The sequence below is a fragment of the Clarias gariepinus genome, chromosome 9 (assembly GCF_024256425.1).
Source record: "Clarias gariepinus isolate MV-2021 ecotype Netherlands chromosome 9, CGAR_prim_01v2, whole genome shotgun sequence".
Lineage (NCBI taxonomy): Eukaryota > Metazoa > Chordata > Actinopteri > Siluriformes > Clariidae > Clarias > Clarias gariepinus.
Window position 1 is genome coordinate 612,501 of NC_071108.1, and position 19,809 is coordinate 632,309.

General features: G+C 41.4%; 1 protein-coding gene across 1 annotated transcript in view; it reads right to left on the minus strand.

Annotated features, from left to right (window-relative positions):
* Positions 1-18,448, minus strand: part of si:ch73-61d6.3 (occludin) — a 23,941-nt gene extending 5,493 nt beyond the window's left edge. Inside the window, exons 1-3 of the mRNA XM_053503295.1 lie at positions 18,288-18,448; positions 12,599-13,368; positions 12,345-12,506 (exon numbers count right to left, since the gene is read on the minus strand). Of these exons, the coding sequence (XP_053359270.1) occupies positions 12,345-12,506; positions 12,599-13,357 (921 nt within the window). The 5' untranslated portion in view covers positions 13,358-13,368; positions 18,288-18,448. The remainder of the gene's footprint in view (positions 1-12,344; positions 12,507-12,598; positions 13,369-18,287) is intronic.
* Positions 18,449-19,809: the final 1,361 nt, after the last annotated feature.

The window sequence follows — 19,809 nt, forward strand, 5'->3', positions numbered from 1 at the left end:
GAAAGGGCGACGAACAACCCCAACAACATCCTCAGCAACACAGTCATCCATTAAAGACACGCTCTTCAGTGCAACTCCGTATCCATCCAGCTCAGATAGGCACAAAAAAATAACAGATGTCGTTGCATACGACAGCATATAAAACATAATCAGTGTTTCAGTGCCTCCCACTGTTAGGCCTTCAATATTGGGGTGACCTCTGATTTTTAAGGCAAGCGGCTCCAATGCAATAGCAAAAAGAGCTGTAGAGGGAATGAAACTGACTTATCACCGTTGGTTATAATTGAGCATACTGGACTGTTATAGATTATTTTTACCCAAGAAATGAATAATTCACCAATGCCAAAACGCCGCAACGACTCAAACATATATGGCCATTCTATCTGGTCGAAAGCTTTCTGTGCATCCAAGGATATAATAGCTGTTTGATTAGTCTTGCCATGATCTGCGTATATTCTATTAAGCAGTCGTCTGACATTAAAGAAGGAAAACCTTTCTGGAATAAACTCAGTCTGATCAGGATGAATAATAGATGATGTTTACTCAATCTGTTTGATCTATTACACCTTTGTAATAACTTTTCTGTTGACATTTTGAAGAGGAATTGGCCTATAATTGGCGGGGTCACTGTCTTCTTTTCCTTTTTTCAGTAAGAGACAGATATTGGCCTCGTACAAAGTTTTGGGTAATGTCGAGTGAAGTGGTTTCTACAGCAGCATACAGTGTGTGTGTGTGTGTGTGTGTGTGTGGGTGTGTGTATCACTTTAATACACTGTAGCACCCATATTAAAGTATTAAAACAATACTTAAATTCTACAGTTATACTCAGGATGACTCTGAACACTTTAATTTGTACCTGTGAGTTATTCAGTAGTTAATAAACGTTACACACAGTCCTGACCGTACAGACCTCTATATACACCTTTACACCTGTGTCCTCTGTGTGTGTGTGTGTGTGTGAGATTCACTCTTTTCATACACACAGAAATACAATCTTTTCATTTTCCTGTAAAGAAGAAACAGAAGCGATGTGAGTCAGACCTGAGGAGGAGAGAAACCCGAGACGCTCGGCTCAGTGTACTGTATGCTGCAGGAACGCTCTCACAGGTCTGTGTGCTGTTCTCTCTGGACATCACACACACATATACTACCGGCCAAACGTTTAGACACCCCTTCTAACTCCATGGTTGTTTCTGATGTTTATTTCTTTCTACACTGTAAAACAATATTGAAGGCGTTTCTCCGAAACACACAATAATCTCCTCTGAACAGTTGATATTGAGATGTTTATCTGCTCCTTCTGCTCTGTAGAGCTTCATAACGGCTGGTGACTCTAAATGAATCTTTTCTTCTGCAGCAGAGCTCAGTTTTGGTCTTCATGAGAGACAGTTACAGTGGTGTGAAAAACTATTTGCCCCCTTCCTGTTTTTTTATTCTTTTGCATGTTTGTCACATAAAATGTTTCTGATCATCAAACACATTTAATTATCAGTCAAAGATAACACAAGTAAACACAAAATGCAGTTTTTAAATGATGGTTTTTATTATTTAGGGAGAAAAAAAATCCAAACCTACATGGCCCTGTGTGAAAAAGTAATTGCCCCCTGAACCTAATAACTGGTTGGGCCACCCTTAGCAGCAATAACTGCAATCAAGCGTTTGCGATAACTTGCAACGGGTCTTTTACAGCGCTCTGGAGGAATTTTGGCCCACTCATCTTTGCAGAATTGTTGTAATTCAGCTTTATTTGAGGGTTTTCTAGCATGAACCGCCTTTTTAAGGTCATGCCACAACATCTCAATAGGATTCAGGTCAGGACTTTGACTAGGCCACTCCAAAGTCTTCATTTTGTTTGTGTTCAGCCATTCAGAGGTGGATTTGCTGGTGTGTTTTGGGTCATTGTCCTGCTGCAGCACCCAAGATCGCTTCAGCTTGAGTTGACGAACAGATGGCCGGACATTCTCCTTCAGGATTTTTTGGTAGACAGTAGAATTCATGGTTCCATCTATCACAGCAAGCCTTCCAGGTCCTGAAGCAGCAAAACAACCCCAGACCATCACACTACCACCACCATATTTTACTGTTGGTATGATGTTCTTTTTCTGAAATGCTGTGTTACTTTTACGCTAGATGTAACGGGACACGCACCTTCCAAAAAGTTCAACTTTTGTCTCGTCGGTCCACAAGGTATTTTCCCAAAAGTCTTGGCAATCATTGAGATGTTTTTTAGCAAAATTGAGACGAGCCTTAATGTTCTTTTTGTTTAAAAGTGGTTTGCCCCTTGGAAATCTGCCATGCAGGCCGTTTTTGCCCAGTTTCTTTCCTATGGTGGACTCGTGAACACTGACCTTAATTGACGCAAGTGAGGGCTGCAGGTCTTTAGATGTTGTCCTGGGGTCTTTTGTGGCCTCTCGGATGAGTTGTCTCTGCGCTCTTGGGGTAATTTTGGTCGGCCGGCGACTCCTGGGAAGGTTCACCACTGTTCCATGTTTTTGCCATTTGTGGATAATGGCTCTCACTGTGGTTCGCTGGAGTCCCAAAGCTTTAGAAATGGCTTTATAACCTTTACCAGACTGATAGATCTCAATTACTTTTGTTCTCATTTGTTCCTGAATTTCTTTGGATCTTGGCATGATGTCTAGCTTTTGAGGTGCTTTTGGTCTACTTCTCTGTGTCAGGTAGCTCCTATTTAAGTGATTTCTTGATTGAAACAGGTGTGGCAGTAATCAGGCCTGGGGGTGACTACAGAAATTGAACTCAGGTGTGATAAACCACAGTTAAGTTATTTTTTAACAAGGGGGGCAATCACATTTTCACACAGACCTTTGAGGGCAAAGCTGGCCTGTTAGGGCGGGACGGTGTCCATCCCACTCGGGAAGGTGCTGCTCTCATTTCCTGTAGTATAGCTCATAGTCTCAGAAGAGGCCTAGTTAATCGGTGACAATCCAGAGCCCAGGCCAGGGAGCAGACAGACAGGCTAAACCAACCGTCTGCTAGCTGCATAGAGTCGTCACTCAGGGTTCACTCTATTGAGACTGTGTCTGTTCCCCGAGCTAAAAACAAATTTAGAAAGACTCAGAAAGTCTGTTTTAGTAATTTAATTAACATAAAGACCACAAACTTGGATCAGACTGAATGCGCAGCCGGCATCTCTGATCTGAAGCTAGGACTGTTAAATATTAGATCTCTCACATCTAAAGCAGTTATAGTTAATGAAATTATCACAGATCAGGAGTTTGATATACTCTGTTTAACAGAAACCTGGATTAAACAGGACGAGTATGTAGCTCTAAATGAAGCGGGTCCTCCTGGATACAGCTACATACACCAGCCTCGGTTAACTGGTAGAGGAGGAGGCGTCGCAGTTATTCACAATGATAATCTGACTATTGTACAAAAACACGGACACCTTCCTAGCTTAGGCTTCCCAATATTTTCAATAAACAGACCCCCAACACGTCTACATACACACATTTTGGTTATAATTCCAGTAATGAAAATATTACAATGCAGCTAAGGACGTATTATAATAAACAGAATTTTCAGAACGTTTTTTTGAGTCTATTGCACCGCATAGCGTCTATAGAGGTCACGTGACAAAAAAATTAACGACTCGGGATAGAAGAGTCATTGAGAAAGAATCGCTCATTTCTGTTTCCTTTAAATAAACTACGGAGGTTTTGCGATGGTTTGCGCATGTGCGCCCAGTAGAAAATGAACGAATCACTTTCTGAGATACTCGTGTCATGTTAAAGATACATTCAAAAAGAACAAATTGTTCATAAACGACCCTTCACTAACACACATACGCTCTTCCTCACAATTTCAATAAAAACAGTCTCTGTATACATATTATTATTATTATTATTATTATTATTATGAGTTTTGAGTTGAATAGAGGAGAGGCGGGGCTGAGGAGGAGGTGATCCTCAACTCTGTACTGTTTCTCTACAAAGTGAACCAGAAGAAAAGATCAGAGCCGCGTGAGATTAGGAAAATAAACAAAGCCAGACTTATCAAAGCACTTTAACCAGGTGTGTGTGTGTGTGTGTGTGTGTGTGTGTGTGTGTGTACTGTGGAAGAGAAGAGATTTCCTGTTGAGATCAGAGAACAGACAAGTGTTTTTATGGTGTGCATGGTGTGTGTACGGTGTGTGTGTTTACGGTGTGTGTGTGTGTGTGATCGGTGTATGTGTGTGTATATGTATTTACAGGTGTAAATTTAATATCATAAATGTTAATCTTACACCATCATGTCACACACATCTGTGTCACACTACAGATGCTCATTTAAAATAGGACTGATTTCAGAGTGTGTGTGTGTGTGTGTGTGTGCGTGTGTTTGTGTGTGTGTAAGAGAAAGAGAAAGAGAGAGAGAACAAACAGTAAGACAGCAGATGTTTCCCTGAAACTGAAGAGAAAAGTCGGAAAAATGTCTCACATCCAGGACTTCCTGAGTCACAGCGGCCTCACACACACACACACACACACACACACACACACACACACACACACACAGCGCTCTAAACTTCTGAGGAGGTACTTACACAGACCTAAGAACTCACCTATATGAATGAGATCAGAGCGGTGATAAATACAGTAGAAATGTTTAGTATTTACAGTCCAGTATTATATCATGTACAGAAATAGTGTGTGAGTGTGTGTGAGTGAGTGTGTGAGTGTGTGTGAGTGACTAAGTGAATGTGTGCGTGAGGGTGTGTGTGTGAGTGAATGAGTGTGTGTGTGAGTGAGTGTGTGCATGTGTGTGTGTGTGAGTGAGTGTGTGCATGTGTGTGTGTGTGAGTGAGTGTGTGTGTGAGTGAGTGTGCGTGAGTGAGTGTGTGCATGTGTGTGTGTGAGTGAGTGTGTGCATGTGAGTGTGTGAGGGTGTGTGTGAGGGAGTGTGTGAGGGTGTGTGTGAGGGTGTGTGTGTGAGGGTGTGTGTGAGTGAGTGTGTGAGGGTGTGTGTGTGAGGGTGTGTGTGAGTGAGTGTGTGTGAGTGAGTAAGTGTGTGTGACTGAGTGAGTGAGTGTGTGAGGGTAAGTGTGTGAGTGTGTGTGTGTGTGTGTGTGTGAGTGAGTGTGTGTGTGTGTGTGTGTGTGAGTGAGTGAGTGTGTGCATGTGTGTGTGTGAGGGTGTGTGAGTGAGTGAGTGTGTGAGGGTGTGTGTGAGGGTGTGTGTGTGAGGGTGTGTGTGAGTGAGTGTGTGAGGGTGTGTGAGTGAGGGTGTGTGTGAGTGTGTGTGTGTGAGGGTGTGTGTGAGTGTAAGTGTGTGTGAGTGAGTAAGTGTGTGTGACTGAGTGAGTGAGTGTGTGAGGGTAAGTGTGTGAGTGTGTGTGTGTGTGTGTGTGTGAGTGAGTGTGTGTGTGTGTGTGTGTGAGTGAGTAAGTGTGTGTGTGTGTATGTAAGTCCAGTACCTGCTCCAGTTTATACACATTTTTGTAAGAGCTAGAAGATCGTTTATTAAATGGACAAAAAAATATAACAAAAGAACAAATAAGATGGTCTAAAGGTGTTGTAGGAAAATGTAAGGTGTTGACTGAGTCACAAAAAACAAAAAAGTAAAACAATACCACATGTTAAGAGACACCCAAAACACCAGCTACGAAACCACCAGACACTTGGAAACACCTCACAGATCCAGAGGGCAGATCAGTTACACACGTAGTTTCATTAAATAACCAACAGTAAGACTTAAAAAAATAATAATTTAATGAGACTGAAAACACAAGTCTCTTCTTCTCTGGTTCTGAATAAGGAGCACAGCGAGGTGATCCCTGACGCTTTAATAAATCCAATATGAACTGTTGATCTTTAGGGATTCTCACCCACAACTGTGTCTAAAGTTTAATAAATAAATAAAAAAAATCGAAAGACGTCTGTCCTTCAGCCGTCCACACGTGAGGAACAAGCAGACGCTACAGAAACGCCGCCCTGAGACTGTAATACTGCCATACCTCTTTTTTTTTTTAATGCTTCACGTTTTTGGTGCAGACGCAGTGATGCACTGATCTCCTTTAAGAATGCTCTCACTAACGCCTCGCCACATTCTCATTGGCTACTTAGTCGATCGATCTTAATTCATTCCTTCATTGTGTTAGATGTCAGAAGAGTGTAGGTGGAGTTCAGCAGGACCTCTGGGAGAGCATCTAGGGTTCAGTGAGCAGCAGCAACAGTGGAGAATCAATCTGATTGGCTGAATTTTACCTTACTCCCCTGGATCCTGAAGACACACGCTTAGAATTTGGGGAGGGGCGGGGGTGGGCAAGAACATTAACACATTCATGTAAGAACTTAACATGAGAGAAACAGCAGTGAACTGAAGGATGAGATCAGATTGAGTCTGATTAGCTGTCTGAGAGCAGGGAGATTTTTCAGCTTTAATAAATATTCTTCACTCCACATGTGTCCCACTGCTGCTGGTATATGGATTTAAAACCTATTTGTTTCTGAGACTTGTTAACCTTTATGTTCTGATTAATCTTGTATAAGTTTTTTAGACATAAATAAAGTTAGACAGTAACAGCGCGTGAACAGTCTGGATGACCTGCTTCGGTTTGTATCACATCTAATGATAGTGATTTTTGTCAAAAAAAGCATTTTAATCCTTAAAAGCGTTGTTTAGTCTTTATTATATATATTTTTTTGCTGCTCAGCACCAGGTGTGTAGAAATAAACTAATTCTACAAATGTGCCTCATGACCCAAATGGCACCTTTAACCTCAGTAGGATTTCGGTGATCCAGCTTAGTTTGCTGCACGCTTCCTGATCTGTTTACTGAAAAATGCAGTTCAGTTTAAAACCCAGTTTCAGCAGTGACCTCCCTGCAGGCCACCCCTAACCCTATCACCGCCCCCCTTCCCACCGGGCCTGGCCCTGCAACAGGACTAAACACTCAGTACTTATGAGGCTTTACTGCTGCCAGAAGGAAATGTCTTTTCACACAAGATATGGAAAAGCTGTGAGAACACCAGCTGATTTATACTGCAATACCAGTTTGGTATATAGCCTTAGGGACTCAGTCACATACACTCAGGCCATGTGTAACTCTTACATGGTTCAAATAAATGTAATTTGTCATGAAAATTCTTATCAGTATAAAATACCTGTGGAACAGTTCATTTCGATTCATTCTACTGCTTTAATGAGTGTAATAAGTGTAATAAAATTTATTTTTAATTAAATACTCTGCTCAACTTGCTCATTTCAGTCACTTACAGTTTGTGTGCATGTGTGCGTGTGTACAATAAAGTGTGTATTTTTTTCCCCATAATCTATAGCAGGCATCACACACTCTTTTATCCTGACCCTGAAGCTTTTCTGATAAACGAGAATAAACAATATTCCAGTGATCTAGCGTTTTTCTAGCAGAGGTGTGGCTATCAGGGCAATAGTTACTGTGTGAACACAGAGTGTGTGGAGAACACTGAACCACAAGCGTGGCAGAGCATAGCAAAAAGAGCACACTATGGACACTGAACAGATCGATGTGTGTTTATTTTTCCTGCAGGAAGTTTACAACCAGTTTGTCCCAAATGTTCTGAAAGCGTGGTGCTAACAACGAGCAGTGATGTGTGCCACATATGTCTCAGTGAAGTGCCACAATGAGATAAAACCCACACGGGGTCGTTAGAGCAAACACAACCGCAGCAGTCAGTCTGAAGTGAGGGTGGTACCAAACCCAAACTGAGAGTGCGGTTTGACGGAGCAACCATTCATTCCCCTTTTCCACTGCTCTGGTTACCGTGCCGGTTCCCAATTTTGGAACCAGTGCCACGCTTTTCCACAAAAAAAAATTGGTGCTGGTGCCCTAAAATAAGCACCGAACCGGCCCCCAAACTCTGCTGGTCTAGTTGCGAGAACCCGTGACGTCACGAGCGGTGGGCGGATTTATAGGGAGCGTTAAAAAAAAAGGCGGAGACCCAAAGTCTGTTAATGTGGAGCGTGGACGAAACAAAAGCATTTTTTTCGGCATTTTGGACATTCGCCGAGATTCAGCAGAAATTGGAAAGTGCTTTAAGGAAAAAAAAAGTGTATGAGGAAATAAGAGAAGAACTAATAGGCTTCACACGAACAACCGATCAAATAGTGTATAAACTAAAAAAACTGAAGAAAGACTTTCAGCGGTTATAACACGTCGAATAAACTGCTTTTGGATACTGAAATACATTTTCATACTAGTTTGGAGAATAACCAGTAAACTGACTTCGGCCATGGTCGGTTCTGTTTAGAGGGCGTGGCCTGTGACATATTATCATGCAGCTCCCGCTGAGCTCCTGTCTAGTGTAAATGCGGCACCAGGCACCAGCACCAGTGTAGTGGAAATGAGGTATCAGAGTCTTCTCACACTGATGTACAGACCAGAAGCGTGCGGGAGAAGAAGTGTCTCTAAAGACTGATTAGAGATTCTTGTTTATATTCCATACAGAGACAAGGAAATATACACAACCATCAACGTTTAAACTGTCCACATGTTCCACATAGTTACTGAACACTGACAGTACAGTAAGTCCTCTACATATGGACGAGTACCGTTCCAAGATCTCGTTCATAAGTCCAGTTTGTTTGTAAGTCTGACAGACATCATCCAGGTACTGGGATACTCACACAGTATATTACAGTACGGTGTTCTTTTGAATCGTGCTGATGGTTGAACGATTCATGTTAAAAAAATGAGTAATGTCTGCCATCTTTTCATCTCGCTCTATTCTCTCAATTATATGCACTTTTGTCTCGTTATTGCTCGGCGCTTCTCAGCAGCTTCTTCATCACTGCTATTTTTACGCTGCAAACATACACATCTGAATGTTTACCTTTAAGATAGGGCTGTGCAATTAATCGTGCAATTTTTACATCCAGTTAAGATTATTTTCTTGTGAAAGATAATGAAGTAATCTATGAAGTGAAAAGTATGAAAGTAAGATAGTCAGAGAATTAAGTGATTACTGTACAGCAAAATGTTTCACAGTCATTTTCAGGTTTTGTGTTATAAATCTGGAGTGTTGGTCCCTCACTATGCGCTGGTGTAGTAATGTCTGATCAGTTCAGATCTCTCCTTCAATTGTGTATTGTTGCATCCTCTAACTCTACCTTGTGTGTGTGTGTGTGTGTCTCCAGTTTGTATTTTCGCGCTCTTGCTCCATTGCCCACACTGAACGACTCTTAGGTTGCCAAATAATGTTGAATCCCTGCACACTCCAACAACAACAAAAAAACAGCTGAGGTGTCAAGTAACGAAGTACAAATACTTCGTTATCTTACTTAAGTAGAAATTTTGGGTATCTATACTTTACTGGAGTAATTATTTTTCAGCCGACTTTTTACTTCTACTCCTTACATTTTCACGCAATCATCTGTACTTTCTACTCCTTACATTTTAAAAATAGCCTCGTTACTCCTATTTTATTTCAGCTTGTCATTCAAAAAAAAAAACATCCGGATAAATCGCGCCATCCGGATGGAGCGAATTTGATTGTGGTTGGATGAGAAGTATAAACATACCATTCCCACACCCTATTGGTTGGTACGCGATCCATCATCACCTGCACATGACGTCACGTCACACACTCTAGCAAGGACGTTTGAATAAAATAGCATTTTCGGTTGATAAGGTTGTAATAAGTAGACGAAGATGTCTGTGATAGAGACTCAAGATTCGAGCGAAATGTCACAACCAAACACCAGCGAGGAAGGAAACAGCACCAGGAAGGGAACAGGAATGATTATATATATATATATAATTTTTCTTTGATTAATCACTTGGATTAATCCTTCACTCTGACAGCACTAATGTTTATTGTAGACAACCACACAAGGGTAATTGTTACTAAGCCTGCCGTGGGTGCACTAATTTTCCTGTATGTTGCCCTCACAGATTCCTGCAGCTAAGCTTGGATGTACATTTACATTCCAAAAAAAGGTTACCGATGACACGCCTCTGAAGTTTGACTTTTTGCACCATTAAAATACTTATGGGCAGCTAGTTCTCATATCATCTTCTCCATGAGTAAAAAGCTTGAGTTGATACTTCAACTTCTAAAGAAGTCTTTTTAAACCCTAGTATCTATACTTCTACTCAAGTAATGAATGTGAATACTTTTGACACCACTGCGTAATATCTCTACTATCATATACTTCATTTAGCAGCTAAAGATGATCAAAAGTATCATTATTATTATTATTATTATTATTTTAAGATTTATCTAAATTATTGAACATCTTCAACAATGTTTTAATTTAAAGCAAGTTCCATTTAGAACACGTTTAAACCCCCAGTGAAATTTTCATGCTTTAAGTGTTGTACAAGTTTTAAAGTAATAAATTGAAAGCAAAATTACATTTGTCTTATGTTTTTTGCTGATTCGAGAAATAATCTGTCCCTGTGCACAGTAAACTGTGTATTTTGTGACCTCTTTCACGCCTACTTAAGGCCACACACAGTCTCTTTCTCTCTCTCTTCATTAGCTTGTTCTGTTTTTTATTACTAAGCTTCACATTTAAAGAAAATAAAATTCACTGTTAAAACTTAAAGGTACTTTTTAATATTTTTTAAGGTAAAGTCAATAAAGAATCATGTTAAAAACTGTGATCATGATTTTTGCTGAATAACATTCCTTTTGTCATTCACTGATTTGCTGCGTGTGATTTAATATAAACACCTTCTTGCCCTTCAAGATTCAAGATTCAAAGAACTTTATTAATCCCAGAGGGAAATTGTTTAGAAACGATTTGCCCAGTTGCCTTCCTGCCCCTTGTAGAAACTCTAAACTGCCCCTGAGACCTGACGTCGACACGGTGGTGACGGTGTCAGTAGATGTAGTGGAGGCTGTGAGGACGCCTGCAGTGGGAGGAGCCGAAGGTGAGAGAGCCGGGCTGAGGCTCAGAATGAAAGCTGCTGTAGAGGTTCGTGTGAACCTGCTGAAGGACACAGAGGGAACGCCGTGTTTATCACCTGGACTTAAAAGCCTCGACACCTGATACACTCCCTCTAGTTAATGATTAGTCTCAGTTAAACTGAGCCAGCCTCTCTCTCTCTCTCTCTCACACACACACACACACACAGTGTTAGGTGAGACTCCATGCAGCTTGACCCATAAACACTCTGACTCCACAGTTTAAATTTTAAGCTGACTTTTTTTCCTGTCACAGATGCGATGACATCATAAAAAAATCGCCCGGCGTAAACACATTCCAGACGCTGTTACATGTGGTGTGTAAGCTGACACTGTTGGTGACTGTCGTGTGTGTGTGTGTGTGTGTGTGTCTACATAGGTAACAATTAGACTTGAACAAGCAGACAAGCAGTAGCATTTAAACTAACAGGAGTGCTTTAGCTGAGAGTGTGTGTGTGTGTGTGTGTGTGTGTGTGTGTGTGTGTGTTTCTCTAATGAAACACAGATAAGATAGCAGTGTGAATATGCATCAGCCTGGTACAGCCACACCCTTCACACGCCTGTAATTATTCTCGACTGTAACACTCTAAACCCAGGACCTTCGTACCGACACTGTGGCGCGTTTCTATATTGAAGAACCGCTCGCTTCATTAACACGACTCCTGTCTGAGGAGCAACGCTCAGAAATCATGGCACAGAATGATTCTTAATGTTTAAACCTGTAGGGACGCTCCCACACCCCACCCCTTCACCCCTTCACCCCACCCCCCAGGCTAACGTGCTAACACCTGAGTTCAGTGCAGATAAGAGCTCGTTACTGACTAAAGGACCTGTGCTCGTGACCGTGCTTATAAAACATTATGACTGTAAATGTGGCTCTTTATGGCGCAATCCCTGCAGACGCTAACGCTAGCTGAACCTCCAAGGGTTCTGGGGCGGAGCGTTGCCTTTCAGGGGCGTGCTCACTGTGTTTAAAAATTCTCATCTTCACAATCAGTTTAACCCAGAGCAGCACAGATGCTGTAAAAGTGTAAAAATGTATAAACCGCTGTCGTGTGAGAACTCTGATTCACGTCTCCTCTTTAACGCCAGAATATCTCCGTCTGCTCGCGGCCCGTTCACTCCAGCTCTGAGTGTTTGCATAACGAACTCCAGTCACATGACTAAGTAAATTACTATTATAATAAGTCTAGTGACTAAGTGCGTAAATATTAAATATGCCATTTGGGAAAAGGTTGAAAACATTCATGGAAAGAATTGCATATTAAAATGACGTTTCATTTCGAGTAGACCCGTCATAGGGTCGTGTTATTAACATTGTTTTAAATGTAAAATAATAATCTAAGTGTTAATATGATTCTACACTTCAACTCTAAACTAAACACATCTGAAGCGTGTAGCAGTCTGCTAATGTAAAGTAAGTGTGTGTGTGTGTGTGTGTAAGAAGGACATACCCAGTCCTCCACGTCTCGGCCCTCGGGCCCGCCAGTCAGCGGTTCGTCCCAGTACACGTTGGGTTTTCCATAACGCCAGATCCTACTTCTGGTTTTATAGGAGAAGAACGCGGCGACAGCTAACGCAATCACAACCAAGAAGCCGCACACCATCGCTACGGCCTGAGAGAGAGAGAGAGAGAGAGATGCTACTCAGAGACGAAGGCAGCATTAGCATGCTAGTGAGGTTCAGGGTGGGGCGGTGCACGGTGTACCTCCTGAGGATCCACGTAGCAGTAGTGGTAGAGGTACTGGTTGTAGAGCGGTAATCCCCCGCCCGTCATGCTGTTCCCGTACATACTTTGACACATCATCAGCATGGGGTTGTAGTAGGCACTGGCTGTGCTCTGGGCCATGGGGTTCACGCCGACGATGTACACGATGTTGATGATGCCCTGCAGCACGGCCAGGATGGCGCCGGACACCAGCACGATCAGGTAGAATCTCCTGCTCCGGATGGTACTCGTTTTGGAGAAAGTGGCCACAAAGAGCGCCAGAGCCACGATGAAGTTGATGGCGGCCATGGCGATCATGGCGGTTTTGGCGGAATACTGGCTGATGGTGTTGTAGCCTCCGTAGTACCCGGAACCATAGTAGCTGGACCCGGAGCCGTAGTACCCGGAGCCGTAGTACCCGGAGCCTCCGTAGCTAGATCCGTAACCGCCCAGACCATATCCGGGCCCAAGGCCGTAGCCGTACTGCATATCCCAGACGAGCGTCGACGCGACGCAGGCGAAGATCCCGAGACACAGAACCACCACGGCGCATTCCATGATCTTCACGATCCCCGGAGGAGACGTCCATTTGTAAAAATGCTGCGGCACTTCCTCCGCCATGTAGTACGACCCAGGGGGCGGGGGGTAGGCGTCGGCCTCGCTCTGAGGAGGGAGGAAACTGCCGTGGGGTATGGCGCTAAAATGGTTCAAAGGCGGGCTGTACATGGGCGGGCTGTCGTACGGCTGCTTCTCAAACATCGTGGTGACGTCTGGATTAAAAATAATAATAATAATAATAATAAAATTAAAAACATTTCATTGTGTTGCTAAACAGAGAAAAAAACAAACATAAGGATAATAAATCTCCACTCAAATGACTTCGTACAGCCGTGAAATATGATCAAAGACAAAATCATGTGTCAGATTACAGTGTGTGCAAAAGTCTTTTCCACATTTTGTCACGTTAATACCACAAACTTAAATGTGTTTTACTAGGATAATATTATTATTATTGTTATTATTATTATTATTATTATATAATAATTGACACTTTTTACTTTTAAAAAATAAATAAAATCAATATGTATTTTCCTGTGTGTTATAGTTCAGCTTATAGCTTATAGTGTTTATAGTTACATAAATATACCTACCCGTTCAGCTGCTCTTATTGTTTTATATTTCGTCATACATTCTTCAAACATTTTCTATATTGTGTATTTTTGTCGTACAGTTTACATTTACATTTGGGCATTTTGGCAGATGATCTTATCCAGAGCGACTTACATTTTTATCTCATTACACATCTGAGCAGTTGAGGGTTAAGGGCCGCGCTCAATGGCAACCTGGTGGTTGTGGGGTTTGAACCTGGGATCTTCCGAACCGTTGTCCAATGCCTTAACCACTGAGCTACCCCTGGCCTGTACAGTTATTTTTTTATTTTTTTAACTTTAGTTTTTATATTTTATTTTATTCTTTTCTAGTTTTATTTACCCTATATTTTAATTCTCATATTTATTTCCTATTACTATTCTTAGTCTTCTATTTTAGGTCATGAGCAGTTGCCTAAGCATTTCACTGCATATCGTACTGTGTATGACTGTGTATGTGACAAATAAAATTTTAATACGTGTACAGTGACTAACTTTTCTTGAGAATTCTGAATTCTTCACCGCTGTGATAAACATTTGCTTTTTAAAATAAAAAAAATAAAAAAATATGTATTGCAAGGTAAATAATAAAAAATTTAAAACAGGAAAAAGAAATATTTAAGTATTTTTAAAATTATTTATAAAAAGATTTATATTATTTACAAATGTAAATTCAGAGTTAAATACCTTTAGCATACCTTACTCCAAATGAGTGTGTTCTTATTAAACTGAGTAACAGTGTGAAACTAAGAAACACACACAGAAGGAGGAGAAGTTGTAAGTGAACATGGGGAACGAAACCAGTGACATCAGCGTGATTCAGAGCGAGCAGGATGTGCTCAGGTACAGTACACACTCTGACCTTTGGACTCCGCCGTAGTGACCGAGATAAACAGCGGCCAAACCGAAACCACGGCTAATCTCGCGCTGGTGTGTAAACAGCCGTGTGAGGTAACGGGAGCCGGAGCCGGCCGTACCGCCGCTCACACTCTCGGCTCCTACATAGAGCGGTGTTTTGTGTCCTGTGCAGTGGGAGTACTCGCTCAGAAAGGCCCATTGTCCACCTCAAACACTCACAACAACACACTGTTTCTTCTGTTCGCTCAGAGGAAACTCACGCTAGTGTGAGAACACACAATGTCTTCAGGCTGCGCGGCTCAGAGAAACCTCAGGACAATATCTCTCACTGCTGTTATTGTTACACACACCTTAAAGCTGCCATTTACACATAAAGACTTTAAGGAATGGGGTGGAAAACTTTTAACTTATTGTTCTTTGTGTAAACTAAGAAGTTATGGTGTTAAGCTTCCTCACGCTGTATTCAGAATTATACACCAGTCAGTTCTGACCGAGTAATCTGATTGTTCTGTGAGTGCTGATATTAGCACTGTAACTATCTGTATGACTGGGTGTCCCAGGTGTTGTCCAGTGGTTAATGACACTAACTGTGTGTCTCAGCGTGGGTGAGAGTAGGTCTGTACGGTCCGCAGTACTGAGGAGAGAGCAGCTGTCTGACTAAACCCACATTCACACCCAGTCACAGAAGCACTTTCAGTAAGAACACACATCTGATAACGTTATGGCGTCTTAAACAACATGCTGTCTCTGCACTCATCACTTCTAAGTCCTTCTGAATCGCCTCTGAACCGTCCGTGTCGTTCTGTTCACGGCTAACGATTAGCTACAAAGCTAACTACAGTGGAACCTCAAATTACGAGCGTTCCAAAACACTTGTAAATCAAAGCACATTTCCCCATAAGAAATTATGGAAATTAAAATTATTCGTTCCACAGCCCAAAAAATAAATATATAAAACTAATTAACACAAAATAGAAAGTAAAAATAAAACAAATTAACCTGCATGTTACCTTAAAAATAGTAAAAATAAATCCCGACCAATAAGTTTTTCCATTTATGCACACAGGCGCTGTGTGTGTGTTCTTCTCTCTCCTGCGCTGCTGAGTGTGTGTTATGTGTGTGCGCGAGCATAATTTGACACCGTGCCGGTTGTGTGTGAGTAAAGCACCCCCCTCTCTGTTTCACACACACACACAAACACATTAAAGGCGAGAGAGAAAGAGAGAGAGAGAGAGAGAGTGTGTGTGAACCGGCATGGTGTCAAATTACGCGAGCGCACACAACACACACACTCAAAAACAAGAAGCGCATGCGTTATACATGATACTCAGAGCTTGTAAACCACGACAACGCTCGTTTAAGTCAAAATTTATCAAAAATCTTTGTTCGTCCTCCGGAACACTCGTAAACCGCGTTACTCGTAATCCGAGGTTCTACTGTAGCTTCTAACACAAGGCTGAATCTTACATCTCTCTTTAACCCCTGATCAAAGGCACTACTTGGTGCGTGGAACAAGGACCTATATAAACATATATAAACCAAAAAATGGTAAAAGAAACATATTCTCGTGTCAGTGAGGTGATATACAGAAAACATAATGAATCTGTCCTGCATCATTTTATCTGGATTTTGTAAAAGTGACTCAGGGAGAACAAAGGCCCGGGTTTAGTAGATCTGCTGCAGTGGTGTTGTGGTGAATCTGATCGTGCGAGTGCTATAATGCGTTATAAGGCGCCGGGAATTTTGCTCCACCTCTCCTGCAGAGACTGGTTTCAGTTTTACCGCTCGTGGAAAAAAAGAAGGAATTCACAACAAACCCTGGTCTCAGCAACCGAAGTGGATGAAGAACATGAGACCCCACACACACACACACACAGAGTTACCATGGTAACTGTGCTCAGTCAAAGTGACTTTTTGCTACAACAAAAGAGAGTGACTTTGCAGAGACAGGGAGAAGTCTCCTCCACTCCGTCTGCATTCCTGCGTCGGCCAGGCGCGGACTGGTGAGAGGAGATGTTACTGCACCGCGACCGTGCATGAAATATTCATCTCCTCATAAAGTGGAGAATTACTGCTGACGCGATCCACCTCTGCTTAACGAGAACGCCAATCTGTTAATCACTGTAGTGTGTGTGTGTGGCGCAATGTTGAGAAACAGTCAACCAATCAGAACGCTCTCCCAGCAAACAATTTGGAACAGATCCTGATCACGATTAAAGGGAGATCCGCAGAACTTCTCTGTGAGGAACACGCCCAACCACATCCAGCTTTCCAATTTACACTCAGCGGTGGTGGATGCCAATGCTTTGCATTTGTACCGCTCACTGAATTCTGGTCTCGGATTGGTCAAAAGGTGCTTTTACGCTATTGTTTCCATAGTAACAGCTTATTCACTGGGACACATGTGGATGGGACACTGTAATTACACTTCTACACTACTTATTCACTTCATAATACGGATACACAGGTGTGCTTATAAACATGTAATATTTGAATAATTAGTATTATTGCGCGTCACTAACCTGTAAAGAGTTTGTATAAACAGTTAAAATGCTAAATCTAATAATAATCTGCTGATCTTTAATGTAATCAGTAATATTCTTCTTCTTCTTTTTCTTCTTATTATTATTTGAGGTTGAAGCCCACGTCCATGTCTGTGTGTCTCTCTGTACAGCAGAACTCTCTGTCTAACTTATTAATACAAAGAAATCCCATTCTGTAAGGTTGAGTATCTTACGCCTTGTTTACACTAAGTTGTCCTTCTTTGGTGCTCAGACAAATACACTCCCTGTTCGGTAATCGAAGAGTGAATCACAGATGAGAAATGGAAAAAGTAGATAAAAGGATAAAGATGAAGTTTTGTCTTAAAACCACTCCAGCGTGTTAAAATTCACTTATACCACTTCAGCGCTGTTATTTCAGCCAAAGTGAAAATATGAACTAATCCCAGTAAAAATATTCACTTTATCTTTTCTAATTAATATCTATTGGTGCAGGTGTTTGTTTACATTGAGACAGTCGCGCATTAGTAGATTATTTTACAGTAGATTATTAAATCCCACACATAACTGTTCATAACATCACTTTTACTCCACATTTAGATTCACTGATGGTGCAGATTAAACTTCAGGTAGAGATCTAAGGACTGCAGGAGATTCAGTAAAGTCTGTACAGACAGTTTTGTGTGATGCTGAGACAAAATCTGGCTGGACAGACAGACAGACAGACAGACAGACAGAAATGTTTCTGAGACTGGTTTCTGGACCTCCAGTGTGTGAAACGTAAAGATATCACTGAGAGAGCGAGTTCTGACCCAATGTACAGACAAAACCTTTCTTTTATTTATATAGATATTATTTAAACCTGTGCGGTGTGTGTGTGTGTGTGTGTGTGTGTGTGGTCAGAACAAAGTCAGAAAAACAAAACTAACATTGCCTGATTTATTTTCCAACACACACACACACACACACTTTTAGATTTAGTTCAATAAATGATAAAAATCAAATCCAATTTTCAATCAAAAATAAATGGATTTACAGACACAATGAATAAATTGTAGAAAATAATGTTGAATAAAAAAATCTACACAATAATGTAAGAGTCTGGCGCGCGTGAGGTTTGGGGTAAATACCTGAGGTACACCTGTTACACACACACACACACACACACACTCACTCACTCACCTGTGGTGTTCTGATCCAGGCTTTAAATGTCCCTCTTCTGTTAAAGATGGTTAAAGATTGTATTTTTGGTTGAAATTTCTCAGACTTTCGCCCTGGTGTGTTTGCGCGCGCGCTCCCTCTCTCTCTCTCTCTCTCACACACACACACACACACACTCACTCTCTCTCTCTCACTCACACGGCGCAGTTACTCTTCGCTGTTCCTCTCTCTCTTTCACACACACTCACACACACACACACCTCAGGTGGGCGGGCACAAGCAGCCCAAAATGGCGCCCGTGTAGTGCCCTCGGTAGGGAGCAAAGGGAGATAAAGTCAGTCTCTATATGAAACACAGCCGTCACTCAGGCAGGTGTGAGCTCGCGGACTAACGCTGGGTTGTGTTATAAATTACACATCACTCGATTCCACGTAGTGAGGTTTGAGACACAGCCCTGTAACAGTGACGCGAGGGAAACCAAGCCGCTCGCGCGTACATATTTTTACCTCAGAACTTCATTTTCATTCATATTTTATCAGCCGTTTATTCATTTATTTATTTATTTATTTATGTGTGTTTGTAATTTTTTATTGTGTGTGTTACTGTGAGAATAAGGATTTGGGACTAAATCCCCCCCCCCCCTTTTTAAGTGATACAATCGTGTTCCTATTAGACATTTTATCAGGAGGCGGACACCGGAAGTAGTGCCATGGCAACCGTTTGGCGTCTCTTCCTGGGTTGCCATGGTGGACTTCGAGCAGTTGGGGACAATGATCTATCTAAATACAATAAAGGTTTTGTCTGTACATTGGGTCAGAACTTGCTTTTCAAAAATATCTTTACAAATCAGAAACCAGAAACCAGTCTAAGAAAAGTTTCTGTCTGTCTGTCTGTCAAGATTTTGTTGCAGCATCAGACAAAACTTAAGACTTTACTGAATCTCCTGCAGTCCTTGGATCTCTGTCTGAAGTTTAATCTGCACCATCAGTGAATCTAAATGTGGAGTAAAAGTGATGTTATGAACAGCAGGCCCGTAGCCAGCCTAGTGCAAGGGGGGGTTCTTTTTTTTAAAAAGTGGACCTTTTTTCTCAGTATTTTGTATTTGAGTATTTAATCATTTTGTATTTCATTTTGAGGATTAAATACTGCATTTTAGTGTCATGTGCTGGATTAGCTTTTCTGCTGGTATCATAATGTGCACCAAAAATATTTACCACAATGTTGTCAAGTTGCTTATCAAGATCACGTGCGACTTTTTTCACTTCAAAAACACACCCACACACACAGAGTTCAAAAGTTTAAAAACCACACTAAAAACAGAACACATTTAATTAATTTTTACTGGAATATTATTAAACTACAAATTCAACTTCTCTCATTAACATGCTCTCTCATTTCTTTGTCTTTGCCTCTTCACTTTATTGAACTTATATAAAATATATATTTAATATTCAACGAATTATTTATATAGTCTATTAATTAGGCGAAATATAATAAAATATGTTAAATTCAACCTTTAACATCCCAGTCATATAGCATAATT